At 37.9% G+C, this 21,108-nt stretch overlaps 2 protein-coding genes across 2 annotated transcripts; both read right to left on the minus strand.

The window, feature by feature from the left end:
* Window positions 1–1,157: 1,157 nt before the first annotated feature.
* LOC127412064 (elongation factor 1-alpha 1) lies at window positions 1,158–8,265 on the minus strand. Its single transcript, XM_051648101.1, has 8 exons — window positions 8,133–8,265; window positions 6,717–6,900; window positions 6,437–6,616; window positions 6,036–6,332; window positions 3,176–3,326; window positions 2,832–3,088; window positions 2,506–2,740; window positions 1,158–1,978 (listed from the first exon to the last, which is right to left on the minus strand). The coding sequence occupies exons 2-8, from the start codon at window positions 6,858–6,860 to the stop codon at window positions 1,854–1,856; spliced, it is 1,389 nt and encodes a 462-aa protein (XP_051504061.1). The 5' UTR covers window positions 6,861–6,900; window positions 8,133–8,265; the 3' UTR covers window positions 1,158–1,853.
* Window positions 8,266–8,953: 688 nt separating this feature from the next.
* On the minus strand, window positions 8,954–20,623 carry slc17a5 (solute carrier family 17 member 5). Its single transcript, XM_051648100.1, has 11 exons — window positions 20,440–20,623; window positions 18,443–18,630; window positions 17,628–17,861; window positions 17,217–17,304; window positions 17,039–17,125; window positions 16,205–16,323; window positions 14,237–14,398; window positions 13,459–13,591; window positions 13,145–13,292; window positions 12,906–12,996; window positions 8,954–9,727 (listed from the first exon to the last, which is right to left on the minus strand). The coding sequence occupies exons 1-11, from the start codon at window positions 20,606–20,608 to the stop codon at window positions 9,596–9,598; spliced, it is 1,551 nt and encodes a 516-aa protein (XP_051504060.1). The 5' UTR covers window positions 20,609–20,623; the 3' UTR covers window positions 8,954–9,595.
* Between the last annotated feature and the right edge of the window lie 485 nt (window positions 20,624–21,108).

Consider the following 21,108-nt stretch of genomic DNA (forward strand, 5'->3'; position numbering starts at 1 on the left):
TCTGTAGGCATACAAAAATAAAGTTGAACATCATTTTTTTTATACACATTTCAAAGAGTTATTTATATGTCCACTCAGGTGGACAGCATGTGTTTGGGTTGTGAAGAAATAAGAAACTGAAGAAATATGGACTTAGCAAACCAATGAACAAAATTATATATTATGCTGTTAAAACTAATGTGTCACATATTTTAACATAATCTTATACTGCTCAATGCAATGCAAACACATTGAACCTCACTCCTGACTCCTCAGCTTGTCCCCTCTCTCTTTCTACTCCTTGCTCCTGTCTCCTCCCTCCCACCCTCTTTCTTCTCCTTGCTCCTGTCTCCTTCCTCCCAACCTCTCCCTGTTGAACTGTATATTTTTTTTTTTCAATGAAGACATTTTTTTTTCATTCTACAGAAATAACAAAAGTATTGTCAGTGGCTCTCCAAATACTCTCTTTCAGATGTTATTCAGACTGATTGTCTCTTTCAATTTTACTGTCTTGTACATCAGTTCACCAAGTCTATCTTCTATGAAAATTGACAAAGCACCCAGGGCACAAAGCTACAAGACACTGCATGCAGATGTACTTGGTTTTCATGTGCATGCAGCATCATGGCATCTGTTTGCATTTTTTGCTTCAGTGAGCTGGGGCCAGTGGTTTCCAGGGCCAAACCTGATCTCAGGGGGTGCCTTGGACACTGCTTTGCACATAAAAGGAGGTGGGGTGGCACTGGGTCTTCCTCTTGTGGGTGTCTGGATGGAACCTGCATTGATTAGCGCACAAGCTACAGATGCCTTGAAATGCAGAAGATCCTTCTTTTCCAATCCAGACATTCTGTAGAGGTGCCAGGCATTCACAGTGGTCACATCCAAGAAGTGAAAGAACACTTGGATGTACCACCGTTTGTTTTTGCGTTTGTGGGGATACATTGCGACACATTGATCCATGAGATCTACTCCTCCCATATGCTGATTGTACAGCTTTACAGAAAACGGCCTTCAGATGTTGAGCATCATCTTTTCTTTCTTGCTCCATTTCTGGGCCAAATCTGGTGGGGACTGGCCAACACATGAAGATGCCATGTGGATCACTGAACTATCAAGCCAACATGTCACAGTGATGTTTTCAGCATTGCTGAAAAATGAAATGAAAACAAACACCACAATTATGGTTGAGACATCTTTAATATGACATGAAAGCTTTTCTTTTTTCACAGTAAGGTGCAGTAGCTAATGCCAATTAAAGTAATCAAGTGCTTGTGCAGGGTTAGCCTACGCCAGTCAAAGTGCTAAACATAAAGCTGTCAGTGTGTCAAAGATTGCAAGAGCCCAGATATTGGCTAATTTAGAAAGCTTCATTTTAGGTATTTAGGTATTGTTTTGCAAAGCTAAACATACAGGTTCTCAGAGTCTACTAAATAGTGTCTTTTATGACACTTGCCACCACTGGATACTGAACACGTGGTATTTTTGCAAACAATAGCTAAAACAATGCAAGACAATGTTGTAAAAAAAAAAAAAAAACAGGCTAAAACTGCACTCCAGAGCAGAAGTCAGACCTCTCAAGATTTTAAAGTCACATATGGTAAAATCACAGCCATCATTTAAGAGAAGAGCACAACTATTAAAAACACTATTGAATAAGTTACATGGCATGAATGTAAGACTTAAGAGTCAACATACAAATTAGAGTCATCTAAACGACTGCTTTGTTAGTATTTTTTCCTTCTGATACTTTTGCGATGCATTGGAACTATAAAGCAGTCTCTGACTATGGAACCTAAGTAGCCAATGGGATAGAAGAGTTGGATGGCTTCTGCTTTTCCATATGTGTCTCTGGAGGTGGCAGTCAAACACAACATTCATTTGGCCTTCTGGGCTTTCTGAGCAGACTTGGTGATTTTTCCACTCGTTGGGGTCTTCTTCTCCACTCCCTTAATCACACCCACTGCAACCGTCTGACGCATGTCACGCACAGCAAAACGACCTGCAAACCAAAAAGCACTGTTTTCATTCAACCAGGTTCTTTTGCAATTCCCATCATCCTACAACTGATCAAGCCACTTGGATACAGTAAGTGGGCGCAGTGTCTTTAAATGGATAGTTCAGCCAAAAATTAAAATTCTGTCATCATTCACTCACCTTCAATATTCTCATTCATTACCTTTTTTTACTCCATGCAGTTATATGTGAGTGGGGACTGAGGCTAACATTTTGCCTGAAATCTCCTTTTGTGTTCAATAGGAAAAGAGTCAAAAAAGGTTTTGGAACAATATGAAGGTGAATAAATGACAGAATTTTAATTTTGGGGTGAACTATCCCTTTAAAAATTAGCCAGGTCTAGTTGCATCATACATTCTTGAAAATTGAATTGTTGTACAACAAACATATGGATTGTATATTATATATCTACTGCCAAAAAGAAGAATGCCATTCTATCAATAAAAATAATGAATGAGTAATAAAATGATGAACTTTAAGCAATCAATCATTTTGCTTCTTGATAGCACTTACCCAGAGGAGGATACTCTGAAAAGCTCTCCACGCACATGGGCTTCCCAGGAATCATTTCGACAATGGCCGCGTCTCCTGATTTGAGGCTTTTGGGGTTGTCCTCAAGCTTCTTTCCAGAGCGACGGTCAATCTTTTCCTTCAGCTCTGCAAACTTGCAGGCGATGTGCGCAGTGTGGCAATCCAGCACGGGAGCATAGCCAGCACTGATCTGCCCTGGATGGTTCAAGATGATGACCTGATGGGAAAGAATGAACCCTTTAATGACTGCTCTGTCTTTCTGTATCAACAAAGTAGTAAGATTATAAGTTCATGGATAAAGAGCTTACTTGAGCAGTGAAGTTGGCTGCCTCCTGCGGTGGGTCGTTTTTGCTGTCTCCAGCAACATTTCCACGACGGATGTCCTTGACAGAAACGTTCTTAACATTGAAGCCAACGTTGTCGCCAGGCAAGGCCTCTGAGAGAGCCTCGTGATGCATCTCCACAGACTTGATCTCAGTTGTCACGTTGACGGGGGCAAAGGTCACCACCATACCTGGCTTCAAAATGCCAGTCTCGATACGGCCCACAGGGACAGTTCCAATACCTAGTAAAAAGAATTACATTTTATTATGCTATGATTTATATTAGCCAAAAACCATCTAGTATAAAGCTTGCTTGTGGAAATTCTAACCTCCAATCTTGTAGACGTCCTGAAGGGGCAGACGGAGGGGTTTGTCAGTGGGACGTGTTGGAGGCTGAATAGCGTCCAGAGCCTCCAAAAGTGTGGTCCCAGATGCATTACCCTCTTTCCGGGTAATCTTCCAACCCTTGAACCAAGCCATCTAATGTAAAGACATAGAAGCTATTACAAAATACATCATTCTTTTTTTACCACACTGCCTAAAGCTGATCTGCTCGGGTGTCATTTTGCATAAATATGATCCACATTGACATATGGAAACAGTACTTCATTTCCCCATTAACGATTCTGTTAGTATGTTTGAGGAAGAAATATTTGGAAATAAGAAATGCAATTCGTATTGCATTTACTGCCCTCAGCAAACCGTTGCCAAATGATGAGATAATTTCAGGGACTGCACTGCCTGATTGAAATCTCACAAGCCTCAAGTACAACATTACATAACACAGTAACCATTCTTATTTCATTTCAAGGTGAACAGTTGCAATCAAAATTATTTAACCCCCCCCCCCGACCAGCAATATATTCTGGTGATGTGAATTAAAACACATCAACTAAAACCTCAGTAAACAAAGTAAGTTTTTTAATACACATTTGAGTGATTTTGAGAACAAGGAGTTCAGTTTACCCAAATTTTAAAATAAAAAATAACTAATTAGCTCCACAAATATCATGTCAAAAATATTCATAAATAATATATATATCATTTGTGGAGCATCCTTTATCCTTAATAACAGAACTGTAAAAAAAAAGACCTGTGTAACAAGGTAATGTAACTTTATAAAGATGGAAAAGGATATAAAAAGATATCCAAAGCCTTGAAAATGCCAGTCAGTACTGTTCAATCACTTAAGTGGAAAATTTGGGGATCTCTTGATACCAAGCCAAGGTCAGGTAGACCAAGAAAGATTTCAGCCACAACTGCCAGAAGAATTGTTCGGGATACAAGGAAAAACCCACAGGTAACCTCAGGAGAAATACAGGTTGCTCTGGAAAAAGACAGTGCGATTGTTTCAAGGAGCACAATACAACGATACTTGAACAAAAATGAGCTGCATGGTCGAGTTACAAGCCTTTACGCGCTAATGCCACAAAAAAGCCCGGTCACAATATGCCCGACAACACCTTGACATGCCTCACAGCTTCTGGCACGCTGTAATTTGGAGTGACGAGACCAAAATAGAGCTTTATGGTCACAACCATAAGCACTATGTTTGGAGAGGGGTCAACAAGTATTGTGCTCCTTGAAACAACCACACCGTCTTTTTCCAGAGCAGCCTGTATTTCTCCTGAGGTTACCTGTGGGTTTTTCCTTGTATCCCGAACAATTCTTCTGGCAGTTGTGGCTAAGCTATACCTTTTATATCCTTCTCCATCTTTATGAAGTTCCATTACCTTGTTACACAGGTCTTTTTTACAGTTCTTTTCTGCTCCCCATGGCTCAGTATCTATCCTGCTCAATGCATCCACGTGAGAGCTAACAAACTCATTGACTATTTATACACAGACACTAATTGCAATTTAAAAAGCCACAGGTGTGGGAAATTAACCTTTAATTGCCATTTAAACCTGTGTGTGTCACCTTGTGTGTCTGTAACAAGGCCAAACATTCAAGGGTATGTAAACTTTTGATCAGGGCCATTAGGGTGATTTCTGTTACCATTATGATTTAAAAAAGAGCCAAACAACTATGTGATAATAAATGGCTTCATATGATCACTATCCTTAAATAAAAGACAGTTTTTTTTTGCATGATCAGTCCTATTTTCAAAATCAATGCCAAAATTTCACAATTTCTGCCAGGGTATGCAAACTTTTGAGCACAACTGTATTTTTGATGCACTAAAAAGAAGGCCAATTTATACTTCTGCGTTGAACCTACACAGTAGACATGCACCTTAACCATTAGCACAGACCACAACAGCTGTAACTGGAGCGCTTTGTAACCAGAGACCGTCCCCCAGGTCGATAAAAAAGATATCTGATGTAGTGTCACATTTTCTCCAAGATTATAAGATCTATACATCATATAATATTGTATTGGAGTAGTTTTAAATCGGGAGCATCTGCTATTTTTATGTTCTGTTTATGTTTCATTAATTTACAAACAAAACTGCAACAAAAAGACACTGTTTAAAATTTATAAACTCATTTATAGAGACATTTCCAATCTGTATGATATAATAACAGTATGGTGTACAGTTAATGATCAAATTTCATAAGTTATGATAACCGAACACTTCTAATTTGTCAGCAAACTAAAAAGCACCTGTTACGAGTTGTTTGTATAAGCATTGCAAACTCCAGCTTTTAAGCTTTAAAATGATTTAAGCCCATTTTGTGCTGGTCAAGTGAGTAGTTAATTTGATTTTTTTTATTTTTTTTTTTTTATTCCAGCACGTAGTGTTAAAATACACCACAATATTTATTTAGATTAAGCGACTTATTTAGATTAAGCATACAGTATATCCATGATTAAGTATATTCAAACAGAACTATAAATGTGCGCGGAGCCTACGGTGTAGGTTTGACACAGTAATATAATCCGACTTAAGAGTTATTTGTTCGGGAATCAGACTGCACTGGTAGCTCTGTGTTTTGCACTGTAGTTTTAAAAGAACTGGTACATTAGAGTCATTCATTCTGGAACTGGACAACACAGCTGCTGAATTGCGCTGCAGAAAATGCTGTCAAAGTACGATGTTCCATTCGCATCGACAGGAAATAGCACATTCATGAACCGTTAACAGAACCTAAAATTATGTGGTTACTTTTTTTTTTTTTTACTTTTTTTTTAAAGAACTGGTTCAGAACATAAAGTTCTCTGTTCCAAACCCTAGCCCATACTTACATTGGGACTAGCCTCAAGCATGTTATCTCCATTCCAGCCAGAGATGGGCACGAATGCCACTGTATCAGGATTATAGCCGATCTTCTTGATGTAGGTGCTGACTTCCTTCACAATTTCTTCATAACGCTTCTGGCTGTAACTGGGTTCAGTGGAATCCATCTTGTTGACACCCACAATCAGCTGCTTTACACCCAGTGTGTAGGCTAGAAGAGCATGCTCTCTTGTCTGACCGTTCTTGGAGATACCAGCCTCAAACTCACCAACACCTGCTGCCACAATCAGCACGGCACAGTCGGCCTTTAGGGTCGGAGTAAACATCAGATTAAACATCAGACATTTATGACATAAATGTTAAAAGGTAGAAGAATAAAATTTGGTTGTATGCCTGTTAAATATTTGACCTGGGAGGTCCCAGTAATCATATTTTTGATGAAATCCCTGTGTCCCGGAGCATCAATGATGGTGACGTAGTACTTGCTGGTCTCGAACTTCCACAGCGAGATGTCAATAGTTATTCCTCTCTCTCGCTCTGCCTTTAGCTTGTCCAGCACCCAGGCATACTTAAAGGAGCCCTTTCCCATCTAGGGGTGACACACATACATTAATATGCCATTATATAGTGGCAATGAAATTGTTAATTGCTGGTTGGCTTATCCAGTGTGTCATCCAACTACATCTTACCTCTGCAGCCTCTTTCTCAAACTTCTCAATGGTTCGCTTGTCAATACCGCCACACTTGTAGATGAGGTGGCCAGTCGTAGTGGACTTACCAGAATCCACATGACCGATGACCACAATGTTGATATGGAGCTTCTCCTTGCCCATGGCTGATTGTTTTATTTAAAGTGACAGTGTATCTGCAAAACTTTACACAGAAGCCAACAAACAGTCAATGTGCAATGTGCTTCAACCGCCACACACTAAATTACACATCTGAGCCTTCCCCAATTAAAATGCACTACTTCAAGGGAATAAAGGGAATAATCTCTCTTAATATGGTCACTGAAACATGTGCATACTGTAGTTCTTCCGCAGATCTCTCAATACAGTATGCAAATGAATCCCTTGACATAAGAGGATGTAAAATTCTCAAGAGTTTCTTGTGCAAATACCAGCAAACCAACTCCTCTGAGCCTCTGTGATTTTAAGTTTGAAATGTCTTTAGATTTAAATTTTATTCAGTAGACAGCCACAACACCGACAAAAAATTTGGTTAACAAATACGGTATCCACTGTGCCATCTCCTGTTTTCGAGCTTCAGACCATACAGCTCAAAGTTTAGCATTTTACAGGCTCTTTAGACTTCTAGTTCTGCAAAGTAACTGCGTTAACACACCAGGCATGCCTTTATTCATGCTTGGTACATCTTTGTCCTGCAGACCTCCATTTTGTAAAGATTCTGCCAGTTTAAAAGACTGGCAGCCATTTGTGAGCCACTCATGAATCCAATAATATATATATATATATATAAAATAGAGCAGCTGGTCAATCTGAAGTTCACATTCCATTCAGGTAGTGATTTAAAATTACATCATGGACTCACTCAACGTGTAATATTATTGCATCACTATCATTTCATATTGGCAGGCTCAGAATTCCAAGACGTTTAAAGAGAAGACATCCTGCCAGTAGCGTTAGGAACCTAATTCCCAGCTTAACTTGAGAGGTTAACAGAAGGACATTGCTTGTTGAGGTTACCTAATAGAGACGCATTTTTAAAAGGCGTTCTTTATTCTTGTCATACGTTGCATTCGAATCAGTCCTATGGAAAAGCTTCAGAACCCCCCCTTGTTTTTCAGTGTTCATTTTCTTAGCAACATTGCAATATTTGTCATTAAGGATTACAAGCAACAGAGATCATTCAAATGTCTAGGGGATTAAAAAGTGCGATCCCTTCCTCTGCAGCTGCCGCCATGTTCTCCGTTTTCCTAGCCTGCATCTAGCGCAATGTCGAATGCAAGCATCAATAAGGTGCATTAAAAGAGGCATATATTTAGGAAATATGTGTATCGACTGCAGATCGACATATATAAATACAGACACGTTAAGATGGCTTTAGTCTCAAATACGCAGATAAAGGTGCGTGTGGTACTGTACCTGCGCGTGTGCTCGGGATACTGGAGCGGTGCTGAAGAGGTTGAGCGGCGCGTCTGATCTCGTTATAATGCAGACGGAAGCGACTGCCCATGCGCAGACGTGCACAACATTGCTGCCTACATCACAGAGCGCGCTAGACAGTCACAAAGTATGCAGGCTGCTACCAGAAAACAAATCTATCTGCCCCACTTATAACAAACATTGTTTTATGGGAGCCTTTAACCCCTGCAACAGGGAGGCTTTTTACCCCAAATACTATCATTTCACTTATTGGGCAGTTATTTAAAAAAAAAAAAAAAACTTTTGATTTAATCACCTTGAACAAATTTTTTCAAATTAATTTTTTTTTTTTTTTTGGGTGGCTCAGCGGTTAAGGCTTTGGGTTACCGACAAGAAGGTTTGGGGTTCAAGCCCTAGCACTGCCAAGATGCCACTGCCTTGCCCTTGACCCTATCTGCTCCAGGGGCATCGTCTCATGGCTGACCTTGCACTCTGACCCCAGCTTAGCTGGGATATGCGAGAAAAAAAAAAAAAAAAGATTTCACTGTATATGTGCAAATTGTATAATGTGTGACAAAAATAAAAAGACAAAATATTAGATAAAATTACCTACACTTTGTACATTGCATGCAATGATCTCATGGATCAGGAATATTTTGCAGTGTATAGTGATAACAGGTGTTTAGGAAGATACTGTGGTAGTTTTTGTTGCCGTTTACTGTTTTGTGAGAAAATAAAATCAAAGGAACCTTTTACCCCAGGGGGGCGTTTAGCCATGTTGTACCCTACTATGCAATCAACATTATGCACATCAACAAAAATGAGTGTAATAATTTTATTTGATATGCACTGGCATTCAAATATGAAGCATGTGGTGTAGCATCTTTACAAACCACAGATTATACAAGATACAGTGTTTACACAGTTTTTATACTTTTAGATTTTATTTTACTTTGTATAAAAAAAAAAAAAATAAATAAAAAAAAAAAATGTAAACATAAATCAGTTAAAAAAAAAGGCTGAAATCTCAACACCAGCCATGATTTAAACAAGAGAAAATATGTCCCTTTCAAACTGTTGTTGCTTGTGCACAAAGTTATAACACAAGGCATATTGTGCTAATGACACAGTAAGGCATAAGAAGAACAAGAGGAATCTGCTACAAAAGATCCAACATGGTGATCAACCGTTTTGTATTTTTATAATGACTGTATATTTCATACAAATATACAAATGTATTCACTTCTTCACTTAAATATTTTTATTTTAATCTCACCTTAAAATAATAGAAAAAATGAACACTGAAATACATTTACATGTTTGGACAATTCAGACATTACCAATTAAACCATTTACCCAATGTCATGGTGTCTCTGCATGGTATATTACATGAATGATAATAGTAATAAAAATAGCATTGTGCAATATTCATTTGTAGTGTCCTTTTGGAAATGGCTCCCGGTTTATTGGATGTGGTTTCTCTGGACAGCCCAGGGCTGGACTGTGCCCTGCCCAAATAATGTGAAGAAAATGGCTCCAAACATATTGATTCCCGCTGAGATGTAGAAGACAGTTTGCCACTCTGCAATGGTCTTCTAGATTAAAGCAAATATTAAGCATTTGTTACTGCATTGTCATGAAACAGAAGATCAGATGATGATCCATACATCAGTCAAAAACAATTTAATCACAGGGAAGCTGAACAGTGATGTAAAGTACAGTGGCATGCAAAAGTTCGGGCATCCCCTGATTAAAATTTCTGTTGCTGTGATTAGCTAAGCGAGCAAAAGATGGCCTGATTTTCAAAAGGCTTCAAGTTAAAGATGACACATTTCTTTAATATTTTAAGCAATTTTACTTTTTTATATTCATCTTTTACAGTTTCAAAATAACAAAAAAGGAAAAGGGCCTGAAGCAAAAGTTTGGGTACCCTGCATGGTCAGTACTTAGTAACACCCCCTGTCAAGTATCACAGCTTGCAAAAGCTTTTTGTAGCCAGCTAAGTGTATTTCAGTTTTTGTTTGGGGGATTTTCGCCCATTCTTCCTTGCAAAAGGCTTCTAGTTCTGTGAGATTCTTGGGCCGTCTTACATGCACTGCTCTTTTGAAGTCTATCCACAGTTTTTCGATGATGTTTAGGTCAGGGGACTATGAGGGCCATGGCAAAACATTCAGCTTGCACCTCTTGAGGTAGTCCATTGTAGATTTTGAGGTGTGTTTAGGATCATTATCCTGTTGTAGAAGCAATCCTCTTTTCATCTTCAGCTTTTTTACAGATGGTATGATGTTTACTTCCAGAATTTGCTGGTATTTAATTTAATCCATTCTTTCCTCTACCAGTGAAATGTTCCCCTGTGCCACTGGCATCAACACAAGCCCAGAGCATGATCGATCCACCCCCGTGCTTAACAGTTGGAGAGGTGTTCTTTTCATGAAATTCTGCACCCTTTTTTCTCCAAACATACCTTTGCTCATTGCAGCCAAAAAGTTATATTTTAACTTCATCAGTCCGCAGGAATTGTTTCCAAAATGCATCAGGCTTGTTTAGATGTTCATTTGCCAACTTCTGATGCTATATTTGTGGTGAGGATGCAGGAAAGGTTTTCTTCTCATGACTCTTCCATGAAGGTCTTATTTGTGCAGTTGTCGCTGCACAGTAGAACAGTGCACCAATACTCCAGAGTCTGCTAAATCTTCCTTAAGGTCTTTTGCAGTCAAACAGGGGTTTTGATTTGCCTTTCTAGCAATCCTACAAGGAGCTCTCTCTGAAAGTTTTCTTGGTCTTCCAGACCTCAACTTGAATCCACCCTTCCTGTTAACTGCCATTTCTTAATTACATTACGAACTGAGGAAACGGCCACCTGAAAATGCTTTGCTATCTTCTTATAGCCTTCTCCTGATTTGTGGGCATCAATTATTTAAATTTTCAGAGTGCTAGGCAGCTGCTTAGAGGAGCCCATGTCTGCTGATTGTTGGGACAATATTTGAGGAGTCAGAGTATGTATAAAGCTTTGAAATTTGCATCACCTGGCCTTTCCAAACGATGATTGAGAACAAGCCATAGCCCTAACAAGCTAATTAAGGTCTGAGACCTTGGTAAAAGTTATCCGAGAGCTCAAATCTCTTGGGGTGCCCAAACTTTTGCATGGTGCTCCTTTCCTTTTTTTCCATTCTAAAATTGTACAAAATAAAAATAATACACTAATATTGCTTAAAATGTTGAAAAGAATGTGTCATTTTTAACTTTATGCCTTTTGGAGATCAGTTCATCTTCTACTCACTTAACTAATCACAGCAACAGAAATTTTGACCAGGGGTGCCCAAACTTTTGCATGCCACTGTATGTGAAAAATGCAAAGGTTGTGCACCCTCATGAAAGGTGTCTTATCATTAAAAACAAATTCTCCTGATCTCATGAAATAAAATATTTTTTATACTATGTAAACATACTGTAACTTTTAGATCTCAAAACTTCCTTCAACCAGCTGTCCAAAAAAATACAAATTGTTTCATAATCTTCTGACAATGTAATGCAGTATTTGCAAAGAAACTGTTACTGAAGGATGGGGAAACTACATTGACCCTGAGTGTTGTCAGCCACTTCACATGCAAAGAGAAATCTCCCATAGAATTGGTTTGCGAAAGAAACCTTTACTAACATTATAACTGGATCTGAGGAATAAAAAAAATTATATGTGACCTGCGCTACAATTTTGAGTCACTTTGACCCAGAAACATATTTTGAGTTTTATGCACTATAGCAAGTAAAGACTAAGCTTTCTAACAATATACTGTAATTATGTTTCTGCTTCCAAACCATTGTCAATATACACTCGGAGCATTTTATTAGGAACACTATGGTCCTAAAAAAAGTGCCCGACGTGGTCTCCTGCTGTTGTTGCTCATCCGCCTCAAGGTTTGACATGTTCTTCATTCTGAGATGCTATTTTGCTCACTACAATTGTACAGAGTGGTTATCTGAGTTACCCTAGCCTTTCTGTCAGCTCAAACCAGTCTGGCCATTCTCAGTTGACCTCTCTCATCAACAAGGCATTTCCGTCTGCAGAACTGCTTCTCACTGGATCTTTTTTGTTTTTGGCACCATTCTGAGTAAACTCTAGAGACTGTTGTGTGTGAAAATCCCAGGAGATCAGCAGTTACAGAAATACTCAAACCATCCCATCTGGCACCAATAATCATGCCATGGTCAAAATCACTGAGATGACATTTTTTCCTCTTTCTGATGGTTGATGTTGATGGTTGAACATTAACTGAAGCTCCTGACCCATATATGCATGATTTTATGCATTGCACTGCTACCACAAGATTGGCTGATTAGATAATAGCATGAATAAGTAGGTGTTCAGGTGTTCCTAATAAAGTGCTCAGTGAGTATATAATCATTTAAATGTTGGATAAAATAATTGAAATGCTTTCCTTTTCACTTTAATGCATAAAACTTGAAATGTGTCTCAGGGACAAAGACTCAAAATGATGGAGCAGGTTATTTCACAAATTATGATATGACCCCCTATAGCAAGGGTGTCAAACTCGGTTCCTGGAGGGCCACAGTCCAGCAGAGTTTAGCTCCAACCCTAATTAAACACACCTGAAGCAGCTAATCAAGGTTTTCAGGAGTGCTTGAAAATTACAAGGAAGCATTTTGGAGCAAGGCTGGAACTAAACTCTGCAACTAAACTCTGCAGGGCTTTGGCCCTCCAGGAAATGAGTTTGACACCCCTGCCCTATAGTAAGGCTAGAAACTGGAACTTACAGATTTGGTCAGTGAGCTTCCTATTACAGGCCCCACCATGCCGGGTATTGTGGCAAATGTGTTTGTGATCCCAAGCAATATTCCAGCATAGCTGTGAAGGAAACAAAAAAAAATAATTATGTCACAAAGTTCTGGGCGGCGTTTATAAATGCTGCAATCGAAATGAACTAATGAAATGGATTTCATGTCCAAAAAGTTCTGCTAAACCAAAATGATTGCCAAAAGAAGCATTGTCTTACGAGGGAGCAATGTCCAAATGGTTGATGTTAAATCCAGAGGCTGAAATGCCCCCTAGAGAGGAAGAGATGGAGAGGAAGGCAACAGCCAAGTAGTAGTTACATCCAGTATAGCCAGCAGCCACCAGAAACACAGCTGGCCCCATCATTCCTTGGCACATTAGAAATAAGACACACACAGATAAATTGATTGGTTCAAAAAAAAGTCTTAATGGACTGCATATCAACAGCATTTTAATCACCCCATCAGCACTGCCTGAAAGTTGCATAGGTCAGCATACTTCCTCTTTGTGTAAAGTGTCTTATGATTGCCTTACCTACTATAGTGAAAGCCTTGCGCACAATTACTGTGCGGATGAGATATTTCTCTCTGAGGAGGTCTGCCAGCTGCCCACCCAACAGAGCCAGACACCAACAACCAAGATAAGGCAGAGCCGAGAGCATGCCATTCTAAGAGTGATCCAAAGAGTTCACACTTATTAAACATCATGCAGTCCTTATATACAGCCTATAATCCTCTTCAAATGTGTTCTGTCATTGTTTACATTGTATGATATACACAACAGTATAGCCAGTGGTTAAAGGTGCTGAAAGCGATTTCAGCCATTCTACTTTCAGGAGACTGAGCTGTTGGATTAGCCACGCCCCCTCTTTCAAAAACTCCGAACTCCACAAATATCAAAATGAGCTTTAATGAGAGCAGAAATGCTTGTTAAAAACAACTGTAGTAAAATAGCACCCTCAACTGACAACTGTTATGAACAACATGGCATTAAAATGCATTATAGCTCAATAATTCGCTGCAACTACTATACTCTGAGAACGTGAAAAATGCTTTACAGGCAGATCGCAGACACTTTTGTGTTTGCAGAGTCTAGAGCTGTCACAAAGATATCTCAGAGCACTTATTTCATTAATATTTTTCAGGGAGTAGGAACCATTTTTGCATATCTTTCCATTAAAAAAAAATAGCTTACAGCACCTTTAAGTAGAAGTCACGGATGTCTGATAATCTTTAACATGAACATATAAAGCATTCAAAGTTTTAAAATGCAAATGAGAATGAATGAGCTAGAAGATAAGTTTTGCACTCACCTTTTGGATGCTGAATCCGAGAATATCATTCATGTAGGTGGGTAAGAGAGTCAACAGAGTGTAAAATGTCCAGTTGTAAGAAAAGTGTGCCACAACTATGGCCCATAATGGCAAAGACTTAAGGATTGATGCCCATGGGATGTAGTCTGTGGTTGGAGACAGCTGCAGCAGAAAATGGCATAGTTGTAACATATATATTAATGAGCAGTGTTGGGTAAGTTACTTAAAATTAATAAATCAACTACAAATTACTAATTAGATTACTAATTACTTTGTTGAAAAAGCAATCACATTACTAATTACTTTACTTTTAAGTTACTTTCTAAAAAACTTTTCCGCTCAACAAATTCAAAATAATGTCTATATTTCTTTCTTGTTTATTGTTACACACAAGTCATACACTCAGCACCTCACATTTCTCCTTCACAATGACTCGTTATGGGGTCTTAATTCATGTATTCTACATAAATAATATATTAGAAATAAGCATAACCCTATAATGTACTTAAAAGTAATGACATTTATTGAAAGTCAGTAACTGTAATCTGATTACAAGAATTTAAAATGTAATGCATTACTAGGGTTGGGATCGATGCATTTTTCACGCATCGATAATCGGAAGATTTTCCCGATAATTATACATATATCGGGATGCTTTTCAGACATAAATAGTGCTGCTCATTGCACAATTGTCTTTGTCTCTTCAGACATATTTCTTAATACAACTTTTATAAAGTGTGAGCAGCAGGGTAAATTAAAGTGGGTCGCACACCGGACGCATCTGGTGGAAGACATGGCGCGTTATAAAATTAGAAACAATGATTACAAAAGTTACGCACACACCACCAACGCTCAGCATCAATATTCTGCAGCACCACAGAACTCATCTTGCATAGTTTTCCATTAAATTCGACCCAAATCATTATCAATGGACAAAGATTATTTACTCTAGCCAGCACTGGATGATCTATTGTGAACATGTATCTTTCATAGAGCCTACACAATGTATTTTCAGTTACAAGTATGTTGTTTTGTGGTTGGACAGCTTGAATGAAAGACCTATTCGAGGCTACATACAGAGAAATTGCATAATAAACATTGCCATTTCTAATTGTTCAGTTTGCGCAGTTACAACATTTCAACAAACTCATCAACGTCACTTTGTTCATTCTTGAAGCAGTACCAAAACTTTCGTAACTTTGGACTACCTTCTCCTGTGCCGCTTCAGCTCGTCCTGTGTGTATGTGTGTGTGCACTTCAGTAAATGGTATATCACCCTCTTGTGGTCTCCCAATGCTATTACACCAGACTGTTAAACAGATGCCAACTGAGTGTATTGGAAAGCATGCAAATTGGGCTTCTAATTTAAATGTCAGCTAATTTTAATATATAGATGCCTCAAAAATATATTGATCAAATATCATGCCGATCAATAATTGATATATCGATATTTTATGACATCCCTATGTATTACACAACTTTCTTTTTTTTTACTAAAGTAATTAGATTACAGTAACTAATGACTTTGTAATTAGATTACACCCAACACTGTTAATGAGTCATACATAGCATTAATTGGTTTGAGAATAACTTAAAACAACAGTTCCTCTAATTTGAATGGATAAGAGTGTTCCAAGAGTGCTGATATTTCATCTGCGTAACAGCACCGGGACATTTCACTGTTCATATTACTCCGCAAGTTGATGATGTTGCTTTGGAAACTACTTTCATTTGTGGAGGAAAAATACAACCCAACTGACCAAATTTTGTCTGAAATGCAACTTAATAGTAACTTCTTGTTTATCATGCTCTTGTTTAAAAGAAATATCACAGAAGCGAGAGTGCTGTTGTACTGAATATCTACAAGTCTGTGATCACCCACAGCCTTGTGCACTCTTGCTTGTGTGATAAATGCTTGAATATACCCATGTAAAAGACACACTGTATGACACATTTAATGCTGCCTACTTCATTTTTTAAAGATGATGTTATGTAGTTCCTCTCAACCTCTGATATCCTTTTGTGTGAGCTGGGAGTGTTACTGACCAGGCAAGTCCAAAGGATAAACCAGAGTAAACCAACAGCACCTGTAAAACATAGAGAAACACAAATATCATATTGTGTGCATTAATATTGCAACATTATATAATCAGAGACAATAAAAATATAGTTACTATACAAGTATATATGAAACTGCAATAAAAGATATCAGCAAATGTATTTTTAAATCAATGTTAAAGATGAAACTTTTAATTTCTACACCACTAGTGGCACAAAACAGCATTGCAGAAATAAAGACTTTTCAAACATGCTTCAAAAACTGGACAAACTTCAGGTACAAACACTTCGTGAAAACAGGTATGTAGTCCCATCTCAAACTAACACAACTGGATAAGCCAGTGTTGTTATGTCCAGCCCAGTCGGGCCTCTCAAACAAACATAGTGCAACAGGTCCTGCCACACTTTTTCAACCTTCTTGGTTCAAGAAGTATTTTCCCTGTTCATTTTTTCCATAGATTTTGTAAAGTACTTCATAAAAAGAGTTCTAAGCCATAAGCCAAACCCAACTAGCTCCAAGGTGGCTTCAACAGAAGCATATACCACAGATTACCAACCTGGGAACTCTCTCGGTAGGCCGGTTTTAAAAGGTTTATAAGTTATTGTTAAAAATCTATTTGCCTATGGATAAAACAAATAGGATTTTTACTTCCGGAACCTGACTGTTGCGCTCTATTCTATTTGGCTCCATTACTGAAGCCAGAACACATGTAACTTTTAAAGTAATGGCGTTATGAAACTTACCAAATATATAAAAGACATATGTCCAGTCTAGGTAAAAGCATATCAGGCCAGACAGGGGGAGGGCCACTACAGTTCCCAACTGAGCACCTTTAAAAAGGGAAGATATAAGGAATAATGGTACAAGTACACACAAACATTGCAGAAATAATGTATAAATATGTAATGGGTTCAAGGGTACCTGCATAAGAGATAGTGAGCAGTCGACTTCTCTCCAGAGGTGGTGCCCATGATGCCCACATTGCATGCATAGCAGGGAATGACACACCCTGGCAGCCCAAGAATAACAACCAACCTTTTCAAACTAACTTTTATATTCCTAAATTAAAGGGATAGTTCACCCAAAAATGAAAATTTAGTGACTGAGGCTGCCATTCTGCCTAACATCTCCGTTAGTGTTTAGCCAGAGGAAACAAAGTCATATGGCTTAGGAAAATCTTGGGGGTGAGTAAATGATGTCAGAATTTTCATTTTTGGATGAGCTATCCCTTTAATGACACCTATTTCCATCTATGATAACAATGGGACACAATGATTTCAAATCAAAATTTTAACAAATGATTAGGTAATTAACATAAGTAATTTAGCTTACCTCCCCAATACCTTCCAACACTCTGACAGCAATGAGGTAACCAGCTCCCAGATCAGCAGCCAGAGGAGTCAGCATGGTGAAGATCACAGTGCAAAGGATGCCAAGACCCAAGAGCCACTTAGCACCATACTTACGTGCCAAATAGCCACCTGGTATCTGAGTAAGGATATATCCGTAGAAAAAAGAGCACAGGATCCAGCCCTGGGTCTCAGAATTCCAGTCATGCACACGGGCCTGTTGAGATATATAAACTATATAAAACATCCCCAATTCATCTGCATCTGGTGCTATTTATTCACATACATAGACTTAAGATGTGATGCAGACATACATCAGGTGGATTTTATTTTAAGCTAGCCAATTCTGGATATGGCCAGCATCTTTGTAACCAAATATGATTAACTGTTCTACAATCTCAAGTTTGGTCTTAAATTATTGAAAAAAACTGAAGCTGTAATGTGTGTATAACCGTATGTGGTATTATATTACACTACACACATTTCCTGTCTTTGATGACATGGCAAAAAATAAAATCTGTAAGGAACAGCAAGCCTAGGACACACAAATGTCAAGTTACAGCTACTATTTAGGTAGCTGACATATAATTAAATATGATTATTATTCAACATCAAACTTTAGGTTAAAATGTATATATACACCAGATAAAAGAAAGTGTATTAGGTCCTGTAACTGGTCACCATTTCTTTTAATGTTGAATGGTGCTCCAGCAATACATCTTTTTGCAAGTCATACAAAAAACAAAGGGGGTTTGCTTATGAAATATGCAAGACCATTTAGCAGTAAGATGCTCTTACAGTGTGATTGTGTTTGGGTACAGGGTTGCTGTGCTGAGGGCATTCGGAGGAACTGGTATTGACACTGGAGCTGTTTTTCAGCATGTCCACCATTGCCACACTAAGGTTCACCCTTAGGGCATACGCCACAAAGAAGCCATAGCAAGACAATAAGGACAGCCCATAACGTGAAGAGCAGCAAGCCGGAGCTGCGAGAACAAACAGAAACCATTGTCAAACACAAAGACAAATTCTTACAAGTGCTGCGAAGTCTTTTGAAGAGACACAGCTTAAAGGAAGAAAGTAAGTCATACAGGGTTGGAACAAAATTAGGGTGACTAAGTGAAAGCATTTTCATTGTTGAGTGAACTATCCCTTAAACTACACCAGTCTATGCAAACTGACCAATGCAAAACTAAGCAACTGTCAATAAATATTCCAGATAATAGTGTGTAAACTCAATAGCCTTGAACATTTTTTTCATTAAGGCAGACAAAAATATACCATGGTAATCAGATTCCAAAAACACCACAATTACTGGTTATTGTTATTAGAGATCAACCGATAGTGGATTTAACTAACTACAATAAGCTGGTTGAAAATGCTGATAATGGATCAATAAAAATCGATTCATTGAATTAAAAAAAAAAAAAATGTCTACATCTTTGCTTACTGTGACAGGCACAGACAAGCGGCAACAAGAGTCCAAAATTAATAAAATCCCAGATGCCACTTATTGTGCAACAAAATCCTTATAATTACCAGAAATAAAAATTGTATTACAATACACCAGCGATACACAGGGGACTCCTAGCTCACACAAACACATAAGCGAAACAAAACATGCATACTTATGTTCATCTACAATGTATTACAATATAAACACTATAAAGTAAACATTGTTATAAGCTAATAAATACTGAATAAGAAATAATTCATCAACAGTTGATCAGTTCTTAGAGCAGTTTGCATGCATTGTGTGAGCAAAGCACTGCAAATTCACACATCCGAGCAATTCCAAACTTTTGTAACCAGTAAAAGTTAACTAACAAATCTTAAAATGGGAGTTTCACAGAAAAGGAGGAGATGAGCGTTTCACCAGATTTGTAATAAGCAACATTCAGTGTTCTGCCAATATAAAAGCACCAGGTGAAGGTGAAGTAAATAGGACAGCACTATCAACTTTTAGTGAAAAAAAGTAGAAAACATGCTTTCATTATATTTAGATTTTTATTTAATGCATTAAACATTTTCAGTATAATTGGCTACAGTGAGTGTTTGGTTGATATGATGGTTCCTTTGAATAAAAAGCACTTTTAATGCAATTTTAGAACAATTACATAATTATCGAGATACATATCAAATATCGTCAATAAGCTAAAAAAAATAAAAATAAAAAATAAAAAAAAATATCGAGAGCCATAACGCCCAGCCCTGCTTAACATTACTTGACAAAGTTCATAAAAATCTGTTTTACACAGATTAAAGGTGAACATGTATTCATTTACTATGGCTTTACAGCAGAGAAATAAATTATAGGTCATTTTTGTTAGAGAAGTCACCTGCATGACTATAGTTCCCACCTTCCTATCATGTGACAGGCCGGTTGCTTTTATCATTTCTCTCTTGCATTATTTATGTAGACTGCATCAAGTGCTCCTATCACTGAGAATAAAACCAAGGCAAAAACGTAAAATAATAATAATAGTAAACCACTTTTGCAGCCTAGAGTCTCACGATATGTAAGAATTATTCTAGATTGCATGATTGAATCCAGAACATATGTCATGGATACTGGATTTAAAGTAGGATTTACTTAACTTGGGAAGTTCTATATACCACCAAGTTACTGTACAAAGTATAAATAACAGAGCCGTAGATTAATAAAGCCAAACTATTATATCTGCATTCTAACAATGGTTCCTACTTACTATTGTTAAATGCGTGGCATGTTAATATATATATATATATATATATATATATATATATATATATATATATATATACTATTTTGTTACCTTTCTGAATGTCCCCGGTGTCTTTTCGGCGAAGTAAAGGTTGCACATGTTCTTCAGTTTCGGAGTCTGACGATAAATGCTCCATCTTCAGCGGCTGACATCTGACCGCCTGAGCAGTGGCACAAAACAACACAACACCAACACGGAACCTGTTTTTCACCGTCAGCATAGAGACATACCAAAATAAAAGTCCTTTGGTCACTTGAACCGCTTGGTCACGAGACCCACCAAGAAAACCAAGTATTTTATTCACTGGATTTTTAAGTTAATTGTTTCAACACAAATAAAGGCAAATGAATAATAACCAAATAACCTTCTTCAATTTGAAAGCATAGTGGACACCTGGAAGTGAAGTGCAAAGAATCAGATTGCTGTTGTTACAATAGACCTTTTTCACACTCCGGGTTTTGAAACGCGGAAGTACACGTTTGCAGAGTAAACTTCGACAGCGGTGAATGGGAGATCACAGCAAATCTTATTTTCACTTATCCATTTGCTCCAAGAGCAAAAGAAAATAAATCCACTATTACGTTTGAATGACTTTCCAGAAGAGTTAAAAAATAGAGAGTGATTGATTAAGACAGTAAAATGGTAGAAGATGCCAAATTAACTGTCACTCTCTCAGCAGCTGTGGTAATAATTGTTTATTTTTTTTAAATAATTCCAGGG

This window comes from Myxocyprinus asiaticus, chromosome 21, assembly GCF_019703515.2.
Source record: "Myxocyprinus asiaticus isolate MX2 ecotype Aquarium Trade chromosome 21, UBuf_Myxa_2, whole genome shotgun sequence".
In the NCBI taxonomy this organism is placed as follows: Eukaryota; Metazoa; Chordata; class Actinopteri; order Cypriniformes; family Catostomidae; genus Myxocyprinus; species Myxocyprinus asiaticus.